This window comes from Calonectris borealis, chromosome 20 (genome assembly GCF_964195595.1).
Source record: "Calonectris borealis chromosome 20, bCalBor7.hap1.2, whole genome shotgun sequence".
NCBI lineage: Eukaryota > Metazoa > Chordata > Aves > Procellariiformes > Procellariidae > Calonectris > Calonectris borealis.
The window spans coordinates 353,110-380,572 of record NC_134331.1 but is presented as its reverse complement, the minus strand read 5'-3'; the positions used below and the strand labels follow the sequence as shown (position 1 = coordinate 380,572).

General features: G+C 41.6%; 1 protein-coding gene across 15 annotated transcripts in view; it reads left to right on the top strand.

Moving 5' to 3' along the window:
* Positions 1–27,463, top strand: part of ASPSCR1 (ASPSCR1 tether for SLC2A4, UBX domain containing) — a 53,719-nt gene that overhangs the window by 6,140 nt on the left and 20,116 nt on the right. For all 15 annotated transcript variants that reach the window (XR_012676659.1, XR_012676658.1, XM_075169201.1 and 12 more), the window contains 9 exons: positions 179–279; positions 6,018–6,075; positions 6,897–6,970; positions 7,760–8,198; positions 15,107–15,246; positions 17,804–17,885; positions 18,772–18,838; positions 19,755–19,817; positions 20,115–20,167. Coding sequence is in view for 13 of the 15 variants with exons in the window: in XM_075169201.1 (XP_075025302.1) it covers positions 179–279; positions 6,018–6,075; positions 6,897–6,970; positions 7,760–8,198; positions 15,107–15,246; positions 17,804–17,885; positions 18,772–18,838; positions 19,755–19,817; positions 20,115–20,167 (1,077 nt within the window). In the remaining 2 variants the exon portion in view is untranslated. The remainder of the gene's footprint in view (positions 1–178; positions 280–6,017; positions 6,076–6,896; positions 6,971–7,759; positions 8,199–15,106; positions 15,247–17,803; positions 17,886–18,771; positions 18,839–19,754; positions 19,818–20,114; positions 20,168–27,463) is intronic.

The following is a 27,463-nucleotide window of genomic DNA, read 5'->3' as shown; positions in this document are numbered from 1 at the left end:
ATTAGAGTACTCCTCTGCATTTTTAACTAATGTAATCCTTTGCAGCAAGTGTTTAGAAGGAAGTCATGGTTTTTTGGGTAGCAGGTTCTAAAGATCATTGAAATATTGAAAAAAGTTGTTGTGAAGAAAAGAAGTTTTCATTCAATTTTCAGATTAATTAAGTGTATTTTTCCTATAGATTCGGATTGCATTACAATTGGATGATGGCTCCCGTTTACAAGACACCTTTCTCTGTCAACAGACTTTGTGGGAACTTCTCAACCATTTTGCAAAGATCAGGTGAGCAATGCAGTGAGAAAATGCTTGTTTGGATGGATCTCTGCGTGACAGTAGTTAATTGTTGTTACGGTGATCCAGCTAAATCCTGCAGACTTGTAGAATTTGCATTTGTTTGACTGGTTTTTCCTTTACAACACAGACGTTTGCCTTTTCCTTGCTCTTTCAGATTTGACACTCCATAGTTTCATTATTATTTTTTAATCCTGGAGTAGCACTCGTGGTTGAGGGCATAAGCTGGTAACAAACTGCTAAGGCTAGGAAGAAACTGTAACTGGATATGTTGCCACACCTGTCTTTTACACAAACTTATTTGAAGTCAAGTTACTGCCAAAGTTGAGATGGTAGCCTACATTATCTTGATCACCAGTATTTCGGTGCTGTGGTTCCATGTGCTGGAGGGGGTTCGTTCTTAAACAAGTTGCTATTGCTTTTGAGGCTTGCTGTTGTGCAGGTTCTTCAAGGAAATCTGGAGCTCTCACCAGGCTAATGTGGAATCTTCAAAAGACTGATTAGATCCTGTTTAAATGGAAGAATTTCTGGTCCTACATTTATTGAATATATACGAGTTAGAAATCTTTAATATTAGAGTCCAGTCTACATTCAGTGCTTGCTTTTGTCTTTAGTTTTGACTTAAAAATACTGTATTGTTTTGAAATGTCAAGCTAATAAACTTTTCACCAAAGACAGTTCTTTTATTTTTGTCATAGCTTGGAAGATGAAGCCTTGAAGCTGTGACAGCCATTCTATTCTGAACAGAATTTCCAAATTTCATTTTTTTCTATTGTAGTTGGCTTTATCTTTCTCTTAATAAAATGTTTTTTTCAGATCCTGTATTTCTAGCTTGTTCTTTTTCTTATATTCCTCACCTCCTGCTAGTTGCTCTGTTGCATTTGAATCTCTTGCTCATCTGTAAAGATGCTGTGCTAGGGTATTGTGCAAATTGGAACTATTTTTGTTAATTTCTCAAACCAATTAAATACTCATCTAAAGAGACAGTAACTTTTGTGTCAAAACTTTTGAAGTCTTCAAGGCTTCTCCAATCTCTTAGAAAAGCTATGAAATGAGTAGTCAGTCGTAAGGGTGATGGTGCAGTAGCATTCAGATAAGCTCAGCCTTTTAGGGTACAGTTACAGGACGCAAAATGATGGATTGTCGCCTGTTAGCTAAGCCGTAGTAATTGCCTGGTTATGGGTATGTGTTAGTACTAGACTAACATGTACTGGCATAAATTACTTTAACTGAAGTTTAAAGTTGCTCGTTCTACACCGCAGTTGAAATAGCGTAAGAAGCATGGTTCTGGGTTGAATTGGCTGACATTATCTCATTAAGTCAGGGTTGCACAGTTGAATTGTGTGACTGGAGTTGCTCTGGAGCTGTTTCCAGGGTAAGGACCTAATTCTTCCAGCCTTCCAATGATGTGCTGTTAGTTTTCTGCTAGCTTAGTTCCCTGACTGGCCCAACAAGATCAAAGGAGTGACTAGCGCTGGCCCAAGGGAGGGGGTTTGGATCGGGGGCATCTTCTGTGTAGCAGTAGGGGATTGAACAGTTATTGCTCACTTCCTGCCCTCCTATCTAACTCCCCTCATACTGTTTGTGCAGCTTTATGGGGAATTAGCTTAAATTCCATTTAATCAGCTGAAAAATATTATTTTCCCTATGTTATCTTTCAGGTAGATAAGTTTCCTAACCCAGTTAAGGGTTGTCTCTCATAGGCAGTTATGACAAGAAGCGTAGCGTGTCTGGAAACAAGGATCCAAAAGGAGGAAGCGGCAGATGGGTAGGAATGGCGTATGTCAGTTTTTCTACTCAACATTTTGTATCATCAAACCATAGTTTGAGGAAATGCTTGCGGTAGTCTAGTGACTCTAAAGTGATATAGATGAATCTTACCTACCATTCTCTTTTCGTCTTCAATGGGCAGGGACCAGGTCTACACTGTGGTGTTTACTCTTAAGTCAGAAGGGACAGTTTTCATGTAAATGCTAGAGAGAAAAGAATTCTTTTTCTTTTGACTGAGGAAAGACGTAGGCAAGAAAAGCCAGGTATAATTTTCCTGGGTGTTTTAAGGCCCCTCTTGTACCTTACTACATACTGTGTGCCCTCTGGGAGGAGAAGAGTGCCTGTTGCAGTTTGGGAACTGGTAGGCTAGTGGGGTGGTAATTATGGACAGTAACAAATAGCCTTTGTGTGGCTTTCTTGCACATTAATTGGTTATTTCTTTGGTTTAAATTTTGAGCTTTTTATATAGTTTTGCTCCTTTGGAGTGGTTTTATTTGTTACAGGTTATTGTAATACTAATAGTTAATGTACATGCTGCTCTTTTTAAGATTCTAACTGCTACAGTGTGCTAAGCATTATTAGCTTCAGTTCATAAGACACAGCTGTTCTTTTCTGCCCTCTGGAAGCTGAGCTCAGATGTTTCGATGGACTTTGCAAACTGCAAATTTTTGATTAAGTTCCACAAGCAGCAAAGATGCTGTGTGTGACTTAATCACAAAACAAGCTGGATCTATAGCCATCCATATAGATCTCATGGGCTGTGCTGCTTTTCAGTGTGTCTTGACTCAGTTGACTAACTAGTCAGCTAGTTGTTGACTTTTGCTGAATCCTTCCTTTGACTTTCCAACTGGAGACGTTTTCCTGGAATGCTCAGCTGCTCTAAGTGCGTGAGGGGAAGTATTCTAAATCCACTGGAATTTCCCCCGGGTTTCCAGCGTCCATCTTGGCTAATTGGGTCTGAAGAAGGTCTGGAAGCTATTGTAAGGCTGCTCCTCCTCTCAGCATGCGGCAGGCCTTGCACAAGATGTTTACAGGCCCTGTCAGATCACTACATGAAGGAATCTAATCTGCTTGCCGTTCCCCTTCTGAAGAACAGCACATCAAAGAAATGACAGTGTGTTTGATGTGTGTGCTTGCCTCAGTGAATGCATGTAATGGATTAACAGCAGCTGGAGGAGGAGCCTGCTGGCTTCCAAGAGTTATACAAAAATAAGTCTCTGGGGGATCTTTCTTTGGAGTCTGTTCTGCAGAGACTGGTTGAGGGCACAAGCGTTGTATACCCTTTTAGCATTAGGCTTGGGAGAACTGTTGCTTTTCTGTCTCCCACTCTTGCCTGTCTGGCAGCTTCAGCAGCTTTGTAAACTGTTTTACATAGAAGCGATTGCAGTCTGGACACTTGAAGACAGTTTTGACAATGGCTATGACTCTTTGCTACTTTTGTGGTATCACTCATTAAGTTCAGATATTTTCCATACATTTTTAGAAGGTTCTTCAATCCAAAGAGTGGCTTGGATTGAAGTGGGAAGCAGTTTTGAAAAGGTGAATGAAACTATGTTGTGTAAGTCAAATTGGTTTGCTCTCTTATGGGTCTGTGTGGTGAGGACGTGTGTTCCATCATGCGTCAGCTTCTCTCCTCCTAAATGGTGATCATCCACCTTTCCTGACAGACAGGAAACTTGAGGTTCAAACTTTTATTCCTCTGGGCTGTTTTGGCTGCCTTTTCTGTGATTCTGTACTGTTTCCTCCATGTCTCAGCAGTTCTTGATCTTTTGTGCACTTTTATCGAGGATTCCTGTAGGGATAGAGCTGATCCTGATTGGAAACAAAATCCTTGGAAAATAAAGTAGGGATGACTAGCTCTCCTGGGTTGCCTGGAAAAGTCTGAGCGCACATAGCCTGCTGTGGTGTGCTGAAGGTAGTCTCTTAGGTGCTATTTTGTTCCAATCTTCCAATCAAGAGACAATTTTGTGTTTTATGACATTCTCAGCTGATTTCAGTTTGAGTTTCACTTAGACTGCTGAAGGAGAGACCAACACGAGAGAGAGTTTCTTCTGCTGTTGAATCTAATTCTCTCACTGATTTCACTGCCAGGGTCCTGTAGGTTTTGGTTTTTCCTGTAAAGTTCACTGCAGAAACTAGAATTTGGTGATTGAAGAGGCAGCTAAGTGCGAGTGTTCACATAACCCTGTAAGTCAGTCATTTGCAAAGCTCCTCATGAGTTCAGTAGTCAATGCCGGCGTAATAGGGCATAAAATGACAAGTTGACTTCAGGGACTAGCTTCAGCCTGTTTTGTCAGAGGCCTCAGGAGATGAGCAAGGATGTGTTGCTTTACTGGGCTGTCAAGTAGATTTCATTAGCTAATTTGCAGAGAGGTGGTTTCTCTTCAAGTCACCCAAGATGATGGGTGATTGTTTCTTGGTGAGGTGAGGCATAGGGGAAAGCCATTTTTTTCCCCCTAAAGACTGGACTCCAGAGAGCACTAAGATCAACGGAGTTTACCATGATGAAGAATTTCAGCTGTTTTGCTTTTGATGATAAAACAGCTGTTGCAGTGCAGATGGTATATACCAGCTCCTTTCCAAGGGATGTCCTGGTGCAACTGAAATGACAGCGCACAGGACAGAATGTGCTAACAAGAGCTACTGGAGCATTATGGAGAAGGATAAATTTCATCAGTTCTCATTGTGTTGATGGGGAATATCCTGGGGCAACTTTCTCACCTTTTGTTTTGTAATTTCCCCTGCTAAGTTAGGCTGAAGCTTTTGAATCGAAAACTTTTGAAAAAAAATGCTTGTGAGAATTCAGCCGGTTGTCTATCCAAACCACCACTGTCTCAGCATGGACAGTGTTCTGGTCACCTTTTGCCGTTGGTGTGCTTGGTGGGGAGAATTCTCTCACATATTTCAGTGCTTCAGTGTAATGTACTGGTTAATTCTCTAAGGCTTTTTACTTTTCTACAGACATCTGAGGTTTCCTTGCTAAAAGTATTAGTCCTTTTTTTTTTTCCGTTAAGAACACCCTGTTGTAGGGTTTTCCATATGTGCTGTCTTTTGAAATTGCATGATCTTGGATGAGAACTAAGACTTGCTGTGACAGGCAGTGATTGTATTTTCCCTCTCCATCTTCTGTGTTTGATCAAGTTGAATATGTGATAAAGCTTCTCTTCTACTTGAATGCCTCAGTATTGCTTACCTGCAGGAAAATGGGAAGAGGGGCATCTTGTCAAGAGTAGCATCTTACTGTTTTTTTCCCCCTCTCTAAGAGTTCTTCACTTATGTTTTCTTCTGCAGATGGCCTGTCAGCAGTTTGCATCATTGCTAATATGTGTCCTGCCTCACTGAAATGCTTAAATGTGGGTTGATCTTTCCTTTGGCTTTGCTTTGTCCCTGATCTCCAGAATCTGAAAGCTTCTGCTGTTTCTTTTTTTCTTGTTTTTTTTTTTTTCTTTTTTGATCTGTCTGATACTAAGACAGGCAAATTCTTTGTCCTCAGATTATTTGCTTTAGAGCAGTATTTCATTCTGTTTGTTGCTGTGCATCCATGGAAAGAAACTGTCCCCAAGGAAAGTATGGTCTAAACTATAATAAACTATTCAACTTAGATAAGGGATTAAAAAGAGCAAGTATTATTAAGTCATGTTCCAGATCGGCTACTGAGGCACGTGAAGAATGATGTGCTAAAGTTTATCTAATAAGATCAACTAATTTCAGAATTAACTTTAATTATTTCTCCTTTGTTTTTAAACTTTCAGGGCTGTGTTTAAGGAACAGTGAATGCATTGGAGCAAATTCTTTATCTAATGTCTAATACTGACTCTGTGAACTGTGTAATGGTTGTTGCTGGAGGAACATGGAGGAGAGTGTTGCTATCTAATTTCACTTCTTACTATTGCTCTACATTAGTTTTGGAGGGGGTAGACTGTTCTACAGATGCTGCAGTATTTTGTTTTTTATTGCAGGGAGATTATGGAACAGCACGGTGAATTCTCTCCAGTCTGTATTTACATGCGAGATGAGGTAAGTCAGCAAAGTCTTCTTAACTGTCTCTTGTCCTTCAGTCCTTAAAAAATAAGAAAAACTCAGCTCTGTTTTCCAACCTGGAAAGTGTTTCTTTTGAACTTTCCTGAGAGGGGAAGTAGAAAAATGTTGGTCTTTTCAAAGCATGACGTGTTTGTATGGAAAAAAGCTTTCTTGGAACATAACCCTGGGCCGTTTAGACCTCTGAGCCCATAAAATAAGCTCAATGACCTGTTTGTGTTTTTCTTTCCAACTTCTTTTAAAGCTCGAGTCAAAACAGTGGTTGCATTTTAATAAATATTTGCTTTTCTCTCTGTTTTGATCTCTTGCTATTAATGTTTTGTTTAATATTTTGTATGTGCGTATTATGGAATTTGCTCTCCCTAGCTGTCCGCTTCACTTCCCACTGACCTCTGTGGACAGATCATCTTTATTCTGGAACAGGGCATTACAAGCAGATGGGAGGTGTATATAATGAAATCGGCTGTCTTCAGCTCTGAGATTTTGCCTGTGATTTAACTTCTGACATAAAAATAATGCTTTGCTAAGGTCAGATCCGACTGGGATGTATGTATGGGACAGAAATATACGAAGGTCATTTTCCCTTGATATCATTTAATAAGCAGTGAATTTGGTAAAGCAGTACAGGTGAATACAGATGGATTCAGGTCTTATTTCCAACTTCAGAAAGAGTGTGTTTTGAGCTGTTCCTGGTGCTGTGTGGTGTTTGTTTTGATACAGGCTTCTTTCTAGAAAGAGCACTTTAAATGCTGTCCCAGGTAGGCAGTTGCCATAATTACTTTCCTCTGTTTTTGTTGCAGATATCAGGAAAAGATGCCTTAGAGAAGACAACACTGAAGTCACTTGGCCTGACTGGAGGCAGTGCCATCATCAGGTTGGGAGGAGCAAAGTTTGGATTCTTCATTTTTCTTTTCCACTCTGGTGGTGAATTTGTTTTGTTTCAAATACCAAAAAAAAAAAAAAGCTCGAAAAAGTTCAAAAAGACAAACAGTAATTCGCGCCACTCAGTAATTATTGCATTTGCCTGTTTATCTGAAACTGCTGCCCAGATGTGCTTCCCACAGCTGCAGATGCTGGCACTGACCAGTCATGTGCAGATTAAAGGGCTTGTTTGCTTCTTTCTTTTTTTTTCTTTTTTTTTTTCCTTTTTTTTTCCCCTGTGAGTGAAACAGACAATTCAAAGTTAAAAGTCTCTCTCAGAGGACAATCATCGACCACTTCATTCTTCCCTGCTTTGGATTTGAGGCATTAAACTCCCAATCCCTGCAGTGCCTCCTGCTGACTGTTTGGGAGGGTGAGGTGGGGGACAATGACAGCCCTTCTGTGATCTTCTAGCCAGTTCTTTGCAGTATATACAGAAGGCAGGAGTGATTAGAAGCTGTGCTTTACAACTGACTGCTGTTTTTTCCTGGAAGGCAGTTTTCTTCCTGTGGAGTGGGTAGTTCCTGTTCTATTTTTTTGCACAAACCCCTGACCCCCCACCCCTAACTTCAGAGCAACTGGAGCTTGTTCTTTGTGAGTGTCTGGAAGAAGCAGATCATTAAATTAGGGGTATATTTGAGTCTAGCTGTCTTCTTTGTGTCATGGTCACATTGAGAATGGGGACAGCAGTACTGTTAGGATAAATGATTTTGTTTTTATTCCTTTTGGTGTCTTCTTTAAGAGTTGTCATGAAGAAATGCAGTTCATCTGGTCGGGAGGAAGCTGTGGGTGCCACAGTACGGTGTAACGAACTGACAGTGGGGCCAGGCTCTATTGAAGGAGCAGTGGATGTGCCCCTTCCTCAAGCAAACACATCCCTGAAGGACTTGGACCACAGGGATGTGGCCATGTCTTTAAACAGCTGCACAGACAAGCAAGACTCGATTAGAGAATCTCATGCCAGCTTGGAGGAGCTGTGGCCTTCCTCAGAGCCCGAGTCTACCCCATTTGTCCCTTTTTTTGGAGATGGACAGCGTCTGGGGGACTCTTCTGTAGCTATACCATCTCTTGGGTTAGATATGCCATCTTCAAAGCTGCCAACAACTTCTTCCAGCCCTGGAGGCCCTTCGAAGCCAAAGAAGTCTAAGAACAGCCAAGAACTGCAAAAGGAGCAAGAACAGGTAAGGGAAAATTTGTTTGCAATGAGGGCTTTTTTTATCCTGCCTTGCCCGAGGCTGAGCTCCTACGAGGAAAACGATGTTTCCATGTTTAAGACTTTTTCCCCATAATACAGGGCTAAGTGCCTTGGTGATATACAGTTCTGCCAAGAGTTCAGTAAGGAAGTATTGCATTTTGGACAGTTTACTGTAGGAAATACGAAGGATGGGAAGTTAAGAATTTGCTGCCCAGAGGCAAGCAAAGCTTTGAACCTGGAGGTATCCTTGATGAATGGCTCTAATGGAGGCAACACAACTGCATTAAAAGCACAGTCCAGAAGAGCTTCACTCTCTGCCTCAATTCCATGCAAATTTCATTAGCAAATGCCCACTTCATCACCTGAGCCCTGGGTACTTGTCCTTCTTTTAAAAATTGCTATCTGCTGTGTAGTTTTGCTAAAGATGAGCAGAGTTTGGTCAGACTTGAGTTTTATAATACCCCAAAGGTGCTTACTGCTTGTTGTGACTGACTTATCTCCCAGATCACACAGAAGGTATAAGCTTGGTAGAGTTTTACATATGGAAAGGGATAACTTTTCTAGCTTGTTGTAGGATTGTCCTAGGAGCAGAAGCGGTCTTAATAGATTTGTTGCAACTTGATCCTATGACTTCCAAGATCTAAGAAGATGGTCAGTGTTTCTAACTCTTAGGTTGTAAGGTGTGTTCAGATTTCTCGTCTGAGCCTTTCTGTGGAACGTGGAACTCGACAGAAAAGCTATTGTAAAAGCAGTATCCCATGCTGGTAGTTGTTAACACCTGCTTCCTCAGAGTTCCTTCTGCCTGTGGTCACTCTGACTTACAGTTTAACTCTTTCGGTGACACGTGTGGTAGAATGTAAGGGGCATAGATCTAAGAAAGGAATTTTTCAGCTATGGTTGCATCTTACTTGCCAAGAGTTTGATATTTGAAAAAAACAGGTCTGGACCTCTTCTTTTCAGTCTAGTCCTGTGCCTTCTGTGAGTCTTAATTTTCTTAGTATTACAGATGAAGCAGAAACCTTCTATCCTTTTCCTCCTCTATTTCTGCTTGCATATAAAAGTGTCTTCTGTCTTGCTCTAAAATATCCTGGTTCTTAAGTAGTCTACCTCTCTCTCACCCTTTTCCCAGAAAGACAAATTGCACATCTATCATCATTGTTGGTGTCTCTGAAGTTAAAACTGTATTGCTTAAAATTAAAAATGCTTTAGCCCATGTAGAGATACCAGAACTGATGGCTCAAGAACACTGTGATGCCATCACAGGATGGCCTTTGAATGACGTTAAGTATGCTTTCTGTAGGGCAGCTGTATGGAATTGAATGCTTTCAGCAAGGTTGGATATGTCTGGCAAGTAGTGTAAAATGAACTACAGGAGGCATGAAATTCATAACTTACTCCACATTATTGTGCATTGAGAGTTTCACATCCTGGATTCTCTGTGAGCAGCTCTTTCCCTTGCCCCTGCCCTGCACACATCATCACTAGGGCTGGCTTTAGTGTTCAGAGATCCCCTTCATTGTTTTCTACTCTTTAGTACCTCCTAGAGTTGGAGTTTTGTGTTTATCTCTGCTTCTGATCCAGCCATGGATCAGATGGAAACAACGGAAAGCCATACGTAGAAAGAAGGGGTGCCTGATGAGGTTCAAAGGGAGCTCAATCCAGGAGGAATTTAGCAAGACTATGTGTATGCTCTCGCGTTGATGTAGAGATTCTACCTTGGTTGACTTCTTTGTGGTTGCAGTTCATTCTTGATCGAGTTTCTGAATTGTTTAGGAGCAGATGCCAGACCCTGGAAGGACTCTGGAGCAGTTACAAATGTAGCAGAAGGAGGCCTTGCCAACCCAGTGGTGAACATTTCAGTATATTAGAAACATGTTTGGGTCCATCTAATCAGTGTTATTTAACCTTTTGGAACAGATCCTGAGCATGGAGAACTAAACAATAGGCTGGGTGATTTGTCCAGTCTAATGTGGTGCTTGCTTCAACCGCACTCACCTATGAGGGATTTGGAAAGAAGGCGTTTCAATTGTGTCTGAAAAGGAAGGAAGGAAGAAGTGCGAGGGTTTGTGGTGGTATTCTTCACCAGTCCTGTTGTCTGCACTTCTTTGTATGCCGGGCTGGAAGAGACAGAACTCATTTTATCGTTTTACTGGCTACAGCTTAATGTGATTGTTGGGCACAGAGCTGAACAGCGGTGGCCTAAGGACTCTCATGATCTGGGATCTTTCTCAGAATTGCAGTCCAGTTCAAACCACTCAGAGGCACTTCTGGAGCCAGCCTCCCTTCCAGTTTGAGAGCAGCTTTGGAAGCAGCTGCAGATTCTGTTGGGGGGGTTCTGCCCTTGTGTTAAACAGCATGTGATTTTGACTGCTGCTTTCAAGCCCTTTGATCTCTGGTGCTTTTGCTGCTGATTGATTACATTTTGTTCCCTCCTCCATTCTTGCCATCCTCCGCTCTCCTTGCTCTCAGCAGCAACAGCAGAGCAGGGCTGGCCACATGGCATCTGCTTTTTGTCCCTTTTCAGTCCTGAGGAAAAAACCCAAAACAAAACAAATTATTTTTAAACATCAAAGGTCCATTTTTGTAAAAGAATCTTCCCATTAATGCTTTGCCTGTGTGTGGTTTTTGAAGCTGAAGAGAGAGGCTGGATAAAATCTGTGCCGGCGTCCCTTCGTTTCTTGGGCTAAAGATGGTTTACAGACAGCTGCATGCTGACTTTGATGTCAGAACATTAATTATTAAAAGGTAACTTTACACCAGATTCCCCATGAGATTAGAGCTCCCTGAGGTGGTGGGGAGGAGGTGGGTCTCTAGGGAGAGCTTGCTGCTGTGGAAAGCACAATAGCCACTACTTCACTTAAAATGAAATAAGTTTTCCTCAGCTTACCTGCTTACTTAGGTCCGGGGTGGTGACCATAGAGTGAACTGCATTCTTCCTGACACCTGGCTTTGTCACTGCAGTTACTACTGCTTTGTAGACTGCAGTTACGTAGACTGCCTGGTAGACACTGCTGTGAATAGATGGCTTCAGCCTACTGGTGAAAAGTGCCTAACATCTCAACTTTGGTAGTAGGAGTAGAGACTTTGAAGAATGAAGGTGACAAATGATAACGCAGCATCTTTGGCTCCTGAAAGATACCGCTGACAGAAATATGACAGCAAAATGCACAGCTTGCTTTCCTCCAGAGTTACAGAATGGAAGGTAGCAACTGCCGTATGGTGGCTGTTTATTATTACGGAGGTGGTTACCTTTTATCACAGTTGCAGAAAACACTAGATGTGTAGTGGACTGGAAGGTGAGTTGGTGTACCTTGTAGCCTCCTTTTTGTAAATTGCCACAGGAAGGTAGTTTTCGGATTCTGTCTGTGCTTCGGGATTGTTGGTGACACATTAAAATAAGACTGTATTGAGAGTACTTAGATTGAGAGATGCCTAATTGGAATAACTAAGTGAGCAAATGGTAATGGATGAAGAAGGAGGAACAGGATGATGGCTGGATTCTGGGGAAAGAGAGAATTGGTAGAGCAACATGAATGGATACCTCTTTCTTTCTGAAGAGTGTTTCTTATGTCCGTAAGGAGGCGCGATGTATGGTTGATTCCATGGGGTGTTAAATACATGGCAGAAGAGATATTATGATATTATTATGCTGTGGCAGTCTTTGCATCCTCAGTAGCAAAATGATGATGTCTTTTGGTTGCTAAGCAGTGCTTAGTAGACACCTTGTGTTGCCCTTGTCTGATCAGACCCTGTTGTGCAATTCTGGAATTGAGTTGCAGAAACTCTGACTCAAACCACCTGAATTACGTTTCACAAAAGCTCGCTCATTACAGCTGTCTCCAGAGGTCTCACTCTGTTGGGGGTTAGCTGAAAATTTAATATTAGGGAATTCTTACTCTAATTGTGTATTTTTGTAGTCTTGTTCGACATGCACAGATCTGCTCCTTCTTCTGTAGAGAAAAGTATGTTTCTTCATGTTAAGTAATAGCTAAGCAATGTGTCTTGGTTTGGAAGTTAAGATATTCAGCATTCAGTCTTGGCTGGGGAGACAGATAAAATTACAGGAGCTAAAAGGTAACTGTGTGTCTGTGCAGGGCCAGTACAGGTATCATGCAGAGAACTAAACGGGGACATCTTGGCTGGATGCAAGTTGGAGGTCAAGAATAGGGCGTTTATGTCTGGGAAGTAATGAATTTTGTATCGTAGTATGTAGGTAATTCTGCTAGGCTAGGGAATGGCTGTAGAGGGGAAATTCCTGACTGCCCATTTGCAGTACCTTGTTGGCAATGGAGACCCATTTGTTTGAACGAAGATGTCTGGAAAGTGACGCTTGAATGACAGTTCTAACATACAGGTCTGGAGTAGTGAACACACAGTGAGGAAGAGGGGTGAACACTTAGGACTGGGATATATGTCTGCCTTCTGCTATCTCATGATTTCTGATGGCTTGGCTGAAGTCTTTAGCTACTACCATGGTTTGGGCGGTGACTGACTCTTTCCCTGTGGAATCCGGCTACCGTTAGGATTAGCTAAAGTGCTTGCTAGAGCCAATACTAAATGGTAAGTTTAGGATTTGCTAATACAGACATTGGAATTCTCTCCATCATATCCCAGCACCCTTCACAACATGCCTTAGGATATGCCTGCTCAGTCTTTTGTTTTTTGGTTTTTTTTTTGGGAGGAGAAGTCTATTTTCAGTATGTGTGTGTTTAGAAAGAAATGAAACTTGAGCCTCTTTGAGGAGATTGAAGTATACCTGGTTATTGGGGAGGCCTGATTAATTCTCTTCTGGCCTCTGACATCGATCTGACCTTACCAGACCAGCTGCTGGCAGCAGTTAGGACCGTAGTGCCACAGGCCCTTTCCCAGAGGGTGGCTCTGCACGCTCAGGATCACGCCTGCAGCCTGGGCATTCCTCCCCCTGAGCCCCGGGAAAGCTGCAATCAGGCTCCTTCACCCACTCGTTAGAGCTGACCCTGCTCAACTTTCTAAAAGTAGCCAAGGGTCCCACCCACACAACCTCGCTCTTTTAATTTCTCAAATTACCCTTTAGTGCCCACAAGCAGAGTGAGCATTGCCTTGTAATTTGTGTTGTCGCTTTTGACAATGAGGGAGACTGCTCCTGTTCCCCAGGGGCCTGTGCCTGGGGGAAGGGAGAATGGATGGAACAGATGGAGGGAGGACATTCGGGCATTAATTAGGATTGGAAAGAGTATATGAGGGAATAGGGGGAGAAGAAACGGGCATCAGGCTTGTTCATAAAGCCTAGAGCTGTGTTAGGCTGGCAGCTGACGGTAAAGAAATGTTGTATTAACTATCAAAGTTTTTGTTCTTGTGGGGCTTTTCAGTCATGGACCGCTTCCCCCCCTGCATCTCCTGCAGCCTGCAGTACACTATTCTGTTTGCTTTCAAGCTTTGTGCGTTTAAACATTTTTATGATTTAAAAAGTTTGAATTGTTCAAGAGCCAATAGGTGTAACTGCCTCTTGTGTATTTGACTCCAGTAGTGGTTTATATTCACATACTGACACAGCTGCTGCTTTTGATGTACTGTAGCCAGTATCTAACCTTTTCTAAATTGGGAGGGATGTCATTCTCCCTTCAGAGACAGTGAATGCTGTTTGTCTAATGGGGGGGGGGTGTTGGGGTTTTGGTTTGGGTTTTTGGAGGGTTGTGGGGTTTGGTGTTGGTTTTTGTTTGTTTTTTAATAACTGCAACCACAGTTATAGGCCAGGACACAATTGTACTGAAAGGTTTGCCATCGTGAGATCCAACTCCCAGTTCTGGGCTCTGGAGGCAGGGGGGAGCAGAGTGGCCAGGCTGCCTCTGCCCTGCTCTGCAGGTGAGAGGGGTATCTTGGCTGTCTGAGGTCTGTGTGCTGCTTGAATGGCTTATCCTCAGCAGCTGGGGTGTAGGGAAGGTTGCCAATAAATGTATTTTTGCAGCTAATGCATATAGTGAACTGCTCCCCTCACATCTATCTGCTTTGCCTGCAACAAAGGCTGATTTCAGTGCTAAGTACTTTCTAAGTGCAAAACAAAAGGATTTTCACTGTCTAAGCGAGCTTTCTGCACACCCAGAAGCCAGGTCAAAAATTTGAAATGCGTACAATGAAACCCTGCAGTAGCTCAGTTCGGAGAACTCAACAGGTCAAAAACTACCTTACCCCAAAACAAAGGATCGCTCTCTAGAGTAAGAAGAAATGGAGTGAGCCCTGTTTGGGAACTAGTGCCATTGGTCCTGTGGCAAGAGAGTGTGAAGTGAAAAGAACAGAAGATATGATGTGAGCCAGGAGGGCATGGCAGATGAAAAACTTAAAAGGGCAGTTTATAGTCTGTAGTACGAAGAATAGCACCTGTGTAAGTTGTATGCTGCCTGTAGAATGGTAAGGAAGCGATTACACACTGAGAGAGGTTTGGAGTAGAGCAGAAAGAGGTAGGTTTTGGTTTTGGGATAGGAGTAATTTCTGTGTACTTGTAACAAGCTTTTAACTAGCTAGAAGTAGGGTTCAGCTGCAAAATATCATTGTATTGTAAGTGAAGAGATTTCACAGGCACTCCCTGGAAAGGAGTCATCTCTCCTTACTTCAGATGATGTTATTACCCTGGGCTTTCTATACTGACAGTGGAGAGCAGCTAACTGCTAGGGTGTGACTCATCTGACAATATAGATTCCTACTGCTTGTTGGGAGGAATTGTGCCCCACGGTCTATCAACTATAAAAAATGACAATGCTGACAACCTCTGTATTGTTAGTCTGATCTTAGTGACATGAATTCCACGCTAGTGATTGTATTTCCGTTCTCAAATACTGTCCTTTTACTTCTTACAGGAACTTTACAGCATAAGCAAAGAAATGCATTTAAGATTAATTGAAGCTCATTTTTATTCTGTAGCTTGTAGAACGAGAGCCACTCGTATGTCACCTAGACCTACTAAACCCACTTCCTGCTGGCCCAGAAGAGCTTCCTGATGAGTTTTTTGAAGTCACAGTGGATGACGTACGGAAACGTTTGGCACAGCTGCAGAGTGAGAGGCAAGTTCCCTTTCTGCTAGCGAGTGAGATTGCTCCATATCCTTCTGTTGAGCAGTGTGACTCTATGCACCTACAGCTGGCTGTGATCTCTGGGTAAAGGGTTGTAGATAAGTTTCTGGGTGTGGAATTAGTTAATGATCCGCACTGGAAGACTCTTTATGTCATTTGAGTTCAAGGGCTATGTCATGTTTCTGTGACAGAACTTATGTTTTTGTGTGAATCACTTGAGCATTTGTGCATGGGATAGTGGTTTCACGTGGATGTTGAAAATTTCATCATGAAGTGTCTGTGATGCCTATATGGTGATAAGATTATCTGAGAACCTCAAGCTAATGAGGGATGGACCCTCACTGAGAAAGGATTAAGAGAAAGATTCCTTCCCGTATTCTGCATTTCAGGGAGTTATTCAAAGCCACTTAACACCTCACCTCTTTTTCTTTCTTTCCTTCTCCCTTCTTCTGAAAGAGAAGACACTGCCTTTGTAATTAGATGTGCTCTTATTTGCTGGAGATCCAAAGCAGTGGTGAGCTCCTGCTCTCTGTTTTGATCTGACTTCACATTAACTATTAGGAATTAAATGGATGAAATTTGTAACTTGTGATGGACAAATATATTGTCGTGGTTTAACCCGGCAGGCAGCCAAACAATACACAGCTGCTTGCTAACTCCTGCCCCCTCAGTGGGATGGGAGAGAGAGTCAAAAAAAGTGAACAAACACAATGATCCAGCTGACTTCAGTAGTAGCTAGTAGCATTTTCAGTCAGTAAGAAACACCTTGTGTTTTAAGTAACAGAATTAACCTTTTATTAGACCTCATCAGAAATAAACAACTTTGAGACATTACCCAAATGGAAATAAAGCAAAATCAAACTTAGCCACAAATCAAGACATGAGAATATTTGGAACATGCACAAAGAGGGGGAAGAAGCATAGGAAGCTGGACTAACTGTGCATCTCACTGTTCAAGTAGCTTGCTGTCAAATACTCATGATTTTACTGTACTTTTACTCCAGTTCTAAACTACAAACTCAGATTAAGATGAACTAGCCTTCCTATCACAACAGCATTTTGTTGTCTATATGTTCCTTAAAGAAATTAATTTCATGAATGTATTAAGTTTCAAGTGGATCATAACATTCCTTTAAACTAAACATTACAAGCATTCTCTGAGACCATGGGACAGCCTGCTTTACCTGTAACCAAGTCTGAGTTGAAGTTTTTACTTAAAGCTGATTTTTTTCCCCACAGGCCACTGAAATCCACATGAGTACAGAGATTGGCCTGAAAATTGCTTTGCCGCTTGTGGGTCTAGAGTATTTAGTGGTACAGATGTAGGATCATTTGGTTGGGGGTTACTGGAATACAGCCCCCTCAAAAAAAGACCTAATTTCCAAATTTGCTGATGCTTGTAATCCCTTATCCCCTCACAGCCAGGGGTAAAAATAAAGGCAAGTTACACATGAAACTGATACCAATTGGCTTCTATTCTCAGCTGGTGAATCTTAACAAAAACTAGCTGCATACCATGCAACATTTTAAATGCAATTAGAATTTAATTCTGACTTCATGAAGAGCTGACAATTGGTATGAATCAGCAATTGGTACACAAAGAAGGAATGGAGCACATTAGTTTCATATTTGCTTTTCAGATTATAAATTGGCATTTTCAGAGCATCTTGGAACGTGGTGTACCAGCTGACAGTTCTGGGTACAGTTGGTGAAGTAAGCCTGTAGCTGTTTTGTTCAGCAGCTGTTCCTGAGACACCTTGATGATTCTTAAAAACAAAAAGAGGTCCTTCAAACTGTATAGGTGTAAGAGATTAACTTGCAAATAGATGTGCGGAATTATATGATCAAATATTTCACCAAAATCTGGCTTAGTACATCGGTTATTCAGAATTAAGTGCAAACAAGGAAAAGTGACTAAAGCTGAACATGGGATCTGTTGGATCTAAGCTTATTTCTTTACTTACAGGAAAATATATAATTGTTTTCTTGAATTTATTGTTTCATCTTAAACACAGGTAGATTTTTTTTTTTGCACCCACTACTTTTTAAACACCAGTTTACAATGCCAGTTCTTGAATGATCTGAAACATCTCATTTTTGTTTTGTTTCCCTGTTGCTAATTAATACCCATTAATTTCCTGTGCCAGCATTGTTTTTCAGCTTCAGTAGCTCTTCTTCCTCCCTGGAGTAATCACATCCAACTTTAGTCTCTGTTTTATTGGATTAACAAGTCCATCTCTTCTTGAGTAGTCTAAGCAAACATTCCCCTGCTCTTCTTAGTATCTTTTCTGGCATCTGCTGTAGTGAACTTATTTTTAAACTTGTACAAGAGAAGTAATTTTATACAGTATTGTTGCTGATGTTTAGTAGTTCCATGTATGAGATTTTGGGGTAGAAACCACAGGAGGTGGGGAAAATGCTGTGAGGGATATGTGGAACAGTTGAGCAATTCTCATCAGCCCTGCATGGACCTTTTGCTTTCTTAATAAAATAAAAATACATCTTAAAATTACAAAAGTGACATCTTGTCGTCTTCCCATGTATCTAGGAAACGCCTGGAAGAAGCTCCACTGATGACAAAATCTTTGAGGGAGGCTCAGCTGAAGGAAAAGTTAGAGCGTTACCCAAAGGTAGCCTTTGTTCTTTTTCCAGTCTCTCTGACTAGTCCAGACTTGGGGATGAGTAACTTTGGGAATCAATTGTGATCAACAGGATCTTGAGCTACTTATAGGAAGACTTTTCAAATTCCTGTCCCTGTTAATTGTTTGTGAGACTTGCATAACAGTTGTACCATGTAAAATCAACTGGCCTGTAATGATATGGTTGAGTGGCGGGCAATATAGCTCCTTTTATTTTGTTCTGGATGTTTCAAAACCGTTATGTTGTGCACATGTCAGTCTTTATGACTGAGCTTTCCTATCTGCCTCTCCTCTGTAGGCTCTTACATTTTGATAGTATCTCCTTATAAGTTAAATGATAAGGTGTTACAGATTGGAGATATCTTACTCTGTAAATACAATCCTGATGCAGTTTTTGTCTTTGGTGATTTATTGAAAAAAAAAAAAAAAAGAGATTAAGTTCCCAAGTTAAGTGCTTTCTGACTAATGGGAATAGAATGGTACGAGTTACTTCAGACGTATGGCGGGAGGATTCCTGCTGCTATGGACACTTCAGGATGCTGATACACTGTCTGTACCTGTCCATAGGTGACTTTCTACTTTGTTTGTGCATCACTTAGCACAGGGAGCTGCTACTCTCTGAATAAGTGCTGGTGCATTTTACATCATACTGTTTCTATAGATCAGCTCTCTTACAGCCTTTGAAAGCCAGACAGCCCGTGTTCTCTGAGGAGCTGCGCAGTAATTGTTAGCCAGTATGCTATTCTATACCTATAGAGTAAATATCTCAAATCTCCCCATTTAAAAAAAAAAAACTTGCTCACAGATTCTAAGCCAAGGTCAGGTGTTACAGAACAGCCATAAACAATTGTCCTAACGTGCTTTGCCTCTGATTTAGGTGGTGTTGAGAGTCTATTTTCCAGACCGTTATGTTCTACAGGGGTTCTTCTGTCCTAGTGAAACTGGTAAGAGCAATCTCCACTTCAGTCTGTGTAGCTGCAGCTAACCTCTCTCATCATTGATTAGTTGCATGGCAAAAGATCTTTCTGCTGTCCAGGGAAGTAATACTGCTCTGAAAAAGCAGTAGTAGCTAATTATACTGTCCTTATAAGGCCCCTGAACCGGATGAGAAAAGGGTCTGGGGTAATTAACTTAGTGAAGGGGAATTTATTTCTAGGACTGCTTGATGGAGACTGTCAGGCTGCTTGATGGCAAAATATTTGTGCTCAGGAAACTGTTCCACTTGATATCCCATTGTTTGTGTCCAAATGTTAAGTTACTGAGATGAGTTTGGACACTTCCTCTGTGCTAAACCTTAAAAAGTTTTGGGGAAAAAACAATACCACCACCCCCCCCAGTCCAAAACAAAACCAAAAAACCAGGAAGAAGAAAAAGAGGCTGTAATAAGAATAACAGGGGATGAACCTTTCTGCCTCCATCAGTTCACAGAAGGCGGTCAGACCGAACACCAAGTAGCTCTTACTGTTGCTAACTGATATCCTCTTATTCGCAGCAGGCAGTGATGGTTACCCACACAATTTTTTTGATACTTCTGTATGGAACAAGAACTAATAACTAGTTACCAGAGTCTCACCTGGCTGGTCACTGCAAATCTTGCAGCTGCTATTGGATTTCCTAGGAAGAACTTCACTGGCATCCTTAGATTTTGCTAAGGGACCAGCATGTCTAAGTGTTTTTTGGGGGTGTTTTGTGTTTTTTTTTTTCCCTCCAAGATATTTGTAATAGCAACAGTATTCTTTTGAGGAAAAGGCATTCTACAGACATTGTAGAGGGCAGTTCTGCTGGTACAGGTTAGCCTTTTTGCCCAGCATCTGAAGAAACAAATGTAATTCAGTAAATCTTTCTCTTCTTTTTTCACAGTTGGCATTTTGAGAGACTTTGTAAGAAGCCACCTTGCAGATGCAGACTTGCCATTTTACTTGTGTGAGTGTGCTGTTGGTAATGTTTGGCCTTACTTTACAAAGTCTATTCCTAGCTGTGGTCTATATGGGATCTTGTGATGCCATGAGGGGAGGAATTCCTTCCCTAAATACAGCCTCAGAGTGCAAAGAATGTGTAACCTGCTCACTTAGCCACATTATGCTTTTGCTTAATAAGAAGCCTATGTGGGCAGTCTGAATGTGTCACTCCTTTAAAGAGCACTAATCCCTCCCATACCTGCTGTATTTATTGTTTTGGTTGCTGGGTGGTCCTGTTTTGTAACTTGTTTTTTAACTTCAGTTATTGCACCTCCCAGAATCATCTTGAACGATGAAAGTTTGACGCTCTTTGAGGTAAGGACTCACATGTGTGCTCTGTGATTCTCTGACTTGCTGCTCCTCTTCGCCCCGCCATATGCTTTAGTTACTTTTAAAAGAAGCTGTATAATGTTGTGATGCCTGTAGATGTCCGCTTAGCCAAGACTAATGGAACCAGGTGTTTGGAGCACAAGCTCTTCACCAGAAGAGGTCCACCTTGTGCAACAATACACACTGGCGTATTGTGGCAGGGTTGGGGGGGTCACATTGTTTTATACGTAGACTTGGTGCCTTACGGAGTCTGAACTGTATTTAACCTTGAAACATTCTTGCAAGAGCTGAGCTAATGCGAGTTTGCTATATCTGTAGTTGGACTAGTGTAGTAGGAGATGTGACACTGGATTTGGATAGGTAACTGTTTTCAATTTCCACAGCAGGAGCTAGAGGCCATAGTAGACAATAATCTGACCTTTTTGATAATTACTATGTGAGAATTTATTTTAAGCCAGCTTGTACATTGAGGAATATGTACTCTCTATGTGTAACTTTTCTCAAAGGCTGAAATTTAATTTTTTCAGATCCAGATTCCTGAAGTTTTTTGCAAATGTCAGATAAGGTGGTCTTGAAGTCTCTGCCAGGGACTCTTGGCTGTGTAAATCACACACGTGTTAAGAGACTGATCGAGTGATTTTGTCAGTGGCTTTGCCCCAAACTCACCATGTTTAAAATGTGCTATCATTCAGGGAGAGGGATAGAGAAAGGGACCTTTCAGGCAGCGTGGTGAATTAGGTAGGGATTAGCATGCCTCTGAAGTTGTTTGTAATGGAGCTTTCCAAATTCCACAACTTCCTGACCAGGCCATGTGGAAGAGGTACACGTGCAGCTGCTTCTAGACTATTGAGTGTTCAGGGAAGCAACGTGTGGATCTCTCTGTTCACAGTGGGAAGTCTCTCCTCTTCCTAATACCTTGTTAAGAATTCTTTGCTGAAATTTGAAGTTTCGGGAGTGGTTCTGTTGATGTTGGAGTTCCTTGTATTGTCACAATGCCTGTGACAGGTTTAGCCTCCTAGGGAGTCCCGAGCCTCTCGGGGGTCACAGCCCTGTTTGGTGCTGTGGTTCAGGAATTGCTATGCAGTAACTCTTGGCCTCCACCCAGCTTCCCAGCCTGAGGACTGCTCTGTTTCTATCAGCCTTCCTACGCTCTGCTTGACCGTGGCCTCTGTTCGAATGAGCAGTGTGCATGGCTGTGCTTCTCTCACCGACAGGAATGGGACAGTGTATGTGTTGGTAAGACATAATGTTATCGTGGGTGGGGAGAACAATGATTTTTCTTTTCAAAGCCATTTTGTATATTTTAATAGTGAAAATACCAGTGGAAAGCACTTTGTGTCTTTGAGCCAGGAGATTTTACCATTTGGTCATGAAGGCAGTTCTCCCAGCTTCCTCTGACTTGTGCCATCTCACCCACATCTGCCACCCAAAACACTGTCTCAAGGCACACGTGGTAACCATGATGGGAAATGTGAAGGACAAATCTTGTCTTCAGATTTCTGAGAAATCCCACAAAGGGGAAACTGGCTATGGTTGCATTGCTAATGATATATTTGGAAAACATTCAGAAGAGGAACAGCAGATAATAAAAAATGTTCTGCACTTGTTAGCAGGTCTGAGGCAAGGGAAGCAGCCATAGAGCTGTGACTAGTACAGAGTGGTCTGACGTGGCACATGCACACTACTCTCAGCCTTTCTCTGTCTCTTTTTTTTTTTTCTTTCTTTCTTTTTTTTTGGTCCTAAGCTGTCATGCCTGAGCACATCCCTCACCTAGAGTTCCTTTACACACATTTTCTAACATGCTTTTTGGAAAGTTTTTTTCATCATTCCAAAGCATGGTCTCTCTGCAGCGCTCACCAACAGAGGTCTTCTGCATAAAATGGGCGTTCTTTGGTCTTTTTCTAAGATTTGGCTGAGATGTGTTCCCAGATTTCCTGTCTCAGCCTTCAGACCTGTGTCCCTACAAAATATACAGCTTTCTTTTCAGCGTCTCTGTAGGAAGTGATATTCTGCTCCACGCCATATGCCACATTTTCCTCTAGAATCTCAAAAGTTTTGGCACTATTTATTTTTTCTTTACGATGGGCTTTTTTTTGTTTTGTTAAGTACATCCTAGATGCTGAAGACTCAAAATCTGCCTCTCTAATAAACCTTTTTCCTATTCTCAGTTCATTTTCTATTGGATGTTTTGTTGCTCCTTCGAATTCAAGGTACTTACCTTTCTGACACTGCTTTCTTCCATTGTTTTCTGTCACTGTTGGAAGATACCCTGTCTGCTCACATGCCTGTCCTTACCACCTTGAAATCTCCTATGACCGTTCTCTTCCTCTTTTTTAGTTAGCTTCTAAATCCTTTGCATACCATACTCATTCCATAAAGAAAAGGAGGTTTCTCTGGCTTTTCAGTAAACTTGAATGCAGCACCCTCTTCGCTGGCCTCTGTCTGCCTCCTATTCATCCAATCTCTGATGCTGTCTCCGGTCTCTGCTGTTAGCTTTGGTCTATCTTCTAAACAAAGTTCAAAATCCTCTGCTTACCTATATTTATCCCTTGTCTGCCTCCCACCCCCACCCCCTGCAATACTGTTCTTTTGTTTTCTCTTTTTCAGCATACATCTAACGTTTCTCTATGTCTTCTGAAACATAACTTGTTCAGTGAAACACCACAGAAATAATTACATCTCTCTGTCTTTGAATCAGAAACTTTATGGCAAGAATTCTGTTTAATTTGCTGTGTTAAGGCTTTTGTTCTGTACCTGGCACCACTACTTGTGCTTGTTATGTGTGTGGCAATTTCCCAGTTTCCTAGTTGTGACATTTACTGTGGAATTCATTTCTCACGGCAGCTCCCTGAAACGTATAAAAATGTGTTAAATTAGTGCTCTGTAAAGACTTCGAGGTACCTTACAGCCCAGTCTTTTAGCCTCCTTTAGAAATCACAACTTGATGAAGAACCTGGTCAATTTTAGCGTCAAGCATCTTCAATTTGTACTTTCAATCCTGAGATTGAAGTGCTTGCTGTGTCACATGGCAAAGGTGCAAAGCCTTGATGTTAGTACAATACTGTAACTGTTCAAGATATGTGCTCAAAAGCTGAAAATTCTCCTGCAAATTGACTGGTTTAAGGAATGATTTTTCTCATTTCTCACTTCCTCTATGTCAACACAAAAGAAGAATTACATCCAATTAAGATAAAGGGTGGCAAATCCAAAGTTGATTTAAGAATTTTTTTTTTCATGCAACATGTAATCACAGTGTAGTCTAATTAAACTGTAATTAGAAAGTGGATGTGTTGAGAATTTGGGCATAATTAAAGAAAAATTGATTTTTTAAGCATTATCTAAGTATACAGAATCATTACAATTATTTTCAAAATGTGGAAAGCAAGTAAAATCTCATGCTTAAAATATTTTTAGGGATTGTAACATGACATTATGAAGAGATTATTATCACATTACTTAACAGTTGTGTGACTTGGCATTTTCTTCTTAACCAGCTGGCTCAGTGTAGGTAAATGTAGTGATGCATGTGCGAGGAAAAATAATTTGAACTTCATATGCATCTCAGAGAGTTCTTGGGTTGATTGTTACTGCTCTGGAGCAAAATCTTAAGGTGATGAAATCATCAGCTCATCACTGAAGAGTAGTCAAAACCGAAATGACCTCCTTCCCAAAATCCAAAGTACTCAGAATGAAATAGATAAAGAACATCGGTGTGTCATTGTATGAAACCACGGTTTGCTCACATCTTGAATAATGTGTGCAGATCTGGTCTCTCGTCTTAAAAAGGAACTGGTAAAGGTGCAGAGAAGGAGAATGAGATCTGGAATGACTCCTGTGTAAAGAAAGACTAAGTAGGCTAGGACTTGTCAGTCTGCAGAAGATGTGACTAGGAAAGAAATAACATATCACAGAGAAGCTGGAAGGGGTTGATTTATTACTCTCTCCGGTACACAAGAGTGAGTGGCATCAAGTCAGGTGAGAAGGAGCTAGAATAGATGGAAGAAGGTAGTTGTTCATGCAACAGAAAACTGAAATGTGGAATTCCTTGCCACAGGGTGCTATATACTAAAAGTATATACTGGTTCAAGAGAAATTTGGACAAGTTCAAGGAAGATATTATAGAAACTATCTCAGGAAGCTTCTGAACTGAACATCATTGCTAGCTAATAGTATTAAGGGAAAGTATCACATATAGGCAAAGAACAAGGATACTCTTCTCTCTGCATCTGTTTTTTTGTTCACTGTTAGAGATAGGATACTGGCCGAACTGAAGGGACTTTTGGTTTGCATACAGTTGTTCTTATGTCCTTGTGTATTGCTGGAGGTGGACTAACCAGGCTACCTTAGCAACTTACCTGACCCAACAGCAATTCCTATATTGACTCAACTACCCTATAGATTGAATGATAATGGACGAATACACATGAAACAGTACACAAAATTTCATGTATAGCAGAGGATTTAAACTTGTATATATGACTTGTTTCTTTGAATATCCTGGAATAATTAAGCCTTTGTAACTTTACTGCCTGTTAGGTGTTTAAGGTTTTTTTTTCAGCCTTATGATTTCATTAATAGAGCCACTTTGTATATAATTCTCCCAATTTTAAGGAAAAAAAGAAAAAAAACCAGACCGTATGAGCCGTAGAGTTCTGGAGAAAACAGCTGATAACATCAGTGGAATTTATTAGATTTTCCTTTGCTATGTGACATCCTGTGTAGCATTTCGCATCTGTGAAAAAAAGATGCAAAGTATAAGCAACTTGTTCATGAGATGGTGTGTTCTTCTATACAGTGCAAGTGATGATGTGAGACATACAGGTAATGAAAAATGAGTATGTGAAACAATAAGGGCACTGCAAACTCCTAACCAGGTGTCCTGTAGAAACTTTTTTTTGCATACTGATTTTTATTGTTTCTCAAGACATTTCTGCTGAAAACCCTAAGGTGGATGTTTTGTTGTTTTAGAGGAACTTTTATCTGAGTAATTTAGACAGTGGATGCATAGCTGCTGGTTACAGCTGAGTCAGCTGAAGAGTCTGCTGCCCCAGTTATTCTCACATCTATCACTGGGACTGCTATTTATTTCATTCTACATGAGTTGGAGAAATATAAACAGTTTAAATAACGGATGTTTGCAGGCTCAGGTCTCTTGACTGAAGTGGATTAGAGTCTCATAACATGCAAATCCAAGTGGTTGTTAATATCTTGCAATGGGTGGTAGTGATGGGCTGAAGAAAGTAACCTTTTCAGGGGTCTGGTTGTAGCTGGAGGGGGATGCGTGTCTGCAACATTGTGAAAGTAAAGGTTTTGCTCACATACGTCACTCACACTCTACAAGAGTTCGCTGATGCAGTTATGCTAATGGACCCAAGCAAACTTTTTCTGTAGGAGATCTTGCTAAAGTTCATGGCGAGTTTAAAGAACTCACTTTTGAGTTTTGTGTTTTTTCTCCTTCTGCAGTTGAGTATATAAACTTTGCGAAGTTTATACTTGTAGTGTACCTTGTCCCCATAGCCCATCTGGTGCAGAAACCTCAGATCGTTGGAAATGTGTATGCAGCTATAGGTATTTAACTTTCTAGATTTTTTCACCATGCACCTTCAGTGTGACGTTTCAAAATGCTATTGTTTTCAAAAGTTTGTCCCCAGAATTAGGAAAGCCCATCCAGTTCATCACAGCTGACTTGCAAAGATGAGTTGGTGGTGAAAGGAGCAGGCCAGAGCATTTTTGTAATCAAGTTTTTTTTCCTTTAAAAAAATTAATGTTTTTTTAATCAAATTATATTCAGGGAGGCTTTAGCTTTGACTACAGGGCCCTGGGGCATTGGAAATAAGCGCATGATTTGACCCAAACACTTGAGGCGAGCAACACTACTCTAATGGTGAGGTTTAGCAATAAGGGAAGATGTGTCACTGGATTGGCAAGAAACAACAGGGGAATTGGTTTGTTTGAGGAGCAAAGAAATTCATGTATGTTCAGGGTGAGGTGTGAGAAAGCTGCAAGGGCCTGAGGCGACTTGGAAGGATAAAACGGTGTGAAGAGGGGGAGCGGAAGGAAAAGTGTGCCTGGTCGGGGTTGGGTTCCACTGTCTATTTAGAGTTTTAGATTTTGGAGCAATGGGTTCTGTGCCGCCAGGAATGTGTGCTGGGGGAGGGGCACATGAGCATGTGCATTAAAGCCCTGAAGTTTTTCGCTGCAGCTGGGTGTAAAATGGGCATTGTGTAAAATGGGTTTGCAGGTTGGAAGAGCTGTGTTTAATGCCAGGGGCCACATAGCCTGCGTCCCTTGCCTGGGGCCCTTCAGCCCTTTCAGGGCAGGAATGATTCTGTGTGTTTATAAACATTTTATTTGGATGAAGCATCAAACAGGAAAAAACAATTTCTGCCAAGAACTTGTCATACCATTCTGGTTACCCATACTGCTTGTCGGAGACAACAATGCTCTAACTTACTAGGACGGTGTCTTATCCCAATCTAGGTCGGCTGATTATGGGTGAAGCTTTGCTCCCTGTTACCAGTGTAAATCCTTTTTCATCTTTAACTTTTGCCTGGAGTCAGTGAAGGCCCCATGCCGTAATGTCTTCTGCTTGGATAGGCTTTCCCTTCTTCTGCTGCAGGTCTGAGTGCTTGGCAGGGGCTGAAGGGGGCTTTCTTCTCTGTGAAGAAACGGGTGCGGAAGTTGCTCTGGCTTTCTTGTCCCTGGCAACTGTGTTATTGTTGGATGCCCTTTTTATAGGTGGCTCTTACTAATCGGGCTGCTTTGCCTGAGCCTCTCAGTAAAAATGACACTGGCCCAGACCTGGAGCAAGAGAGGTGATACTTCTGGTATTGGGCCAGGTGGGGCAGTGCTGGGGGCAGGACTTGCTCACCGCTTCTCACTTGCTCTCTAGTGTTGCCTTCCAAACTATGAAATCCTCATTCTGGGAAGAAGTTTGTGCGGGTCAGTATCCACACTCGCCGCAGGCCTGAGGGCTGCAGTGCAGGCTGCGGTGCCTGGTCCGGCACTGGATGGCGTTAGGCTCTGTGTGGGTGGGTTAGGTGAAGACTTTGCCCCTTTCAGGCATCGTGTGGTCTGTGGAAGGGAAACCTTTTGTACTTTAGTCAGAGCTCCCGTTCCGTTCCCATTATCTGGAAAGAAAGAGATGAAAACACAGAGCTGCTCTGTAAAGGTAGAAGGCATATGGATAAGGTATTTTGTAAAGTGTGTGGCTTTCGGGCTGGGGGAGGAGGAGCTTTTATGCTAAGGTGACCTTGCAGTACTCAGCATTGTCCATAGTGT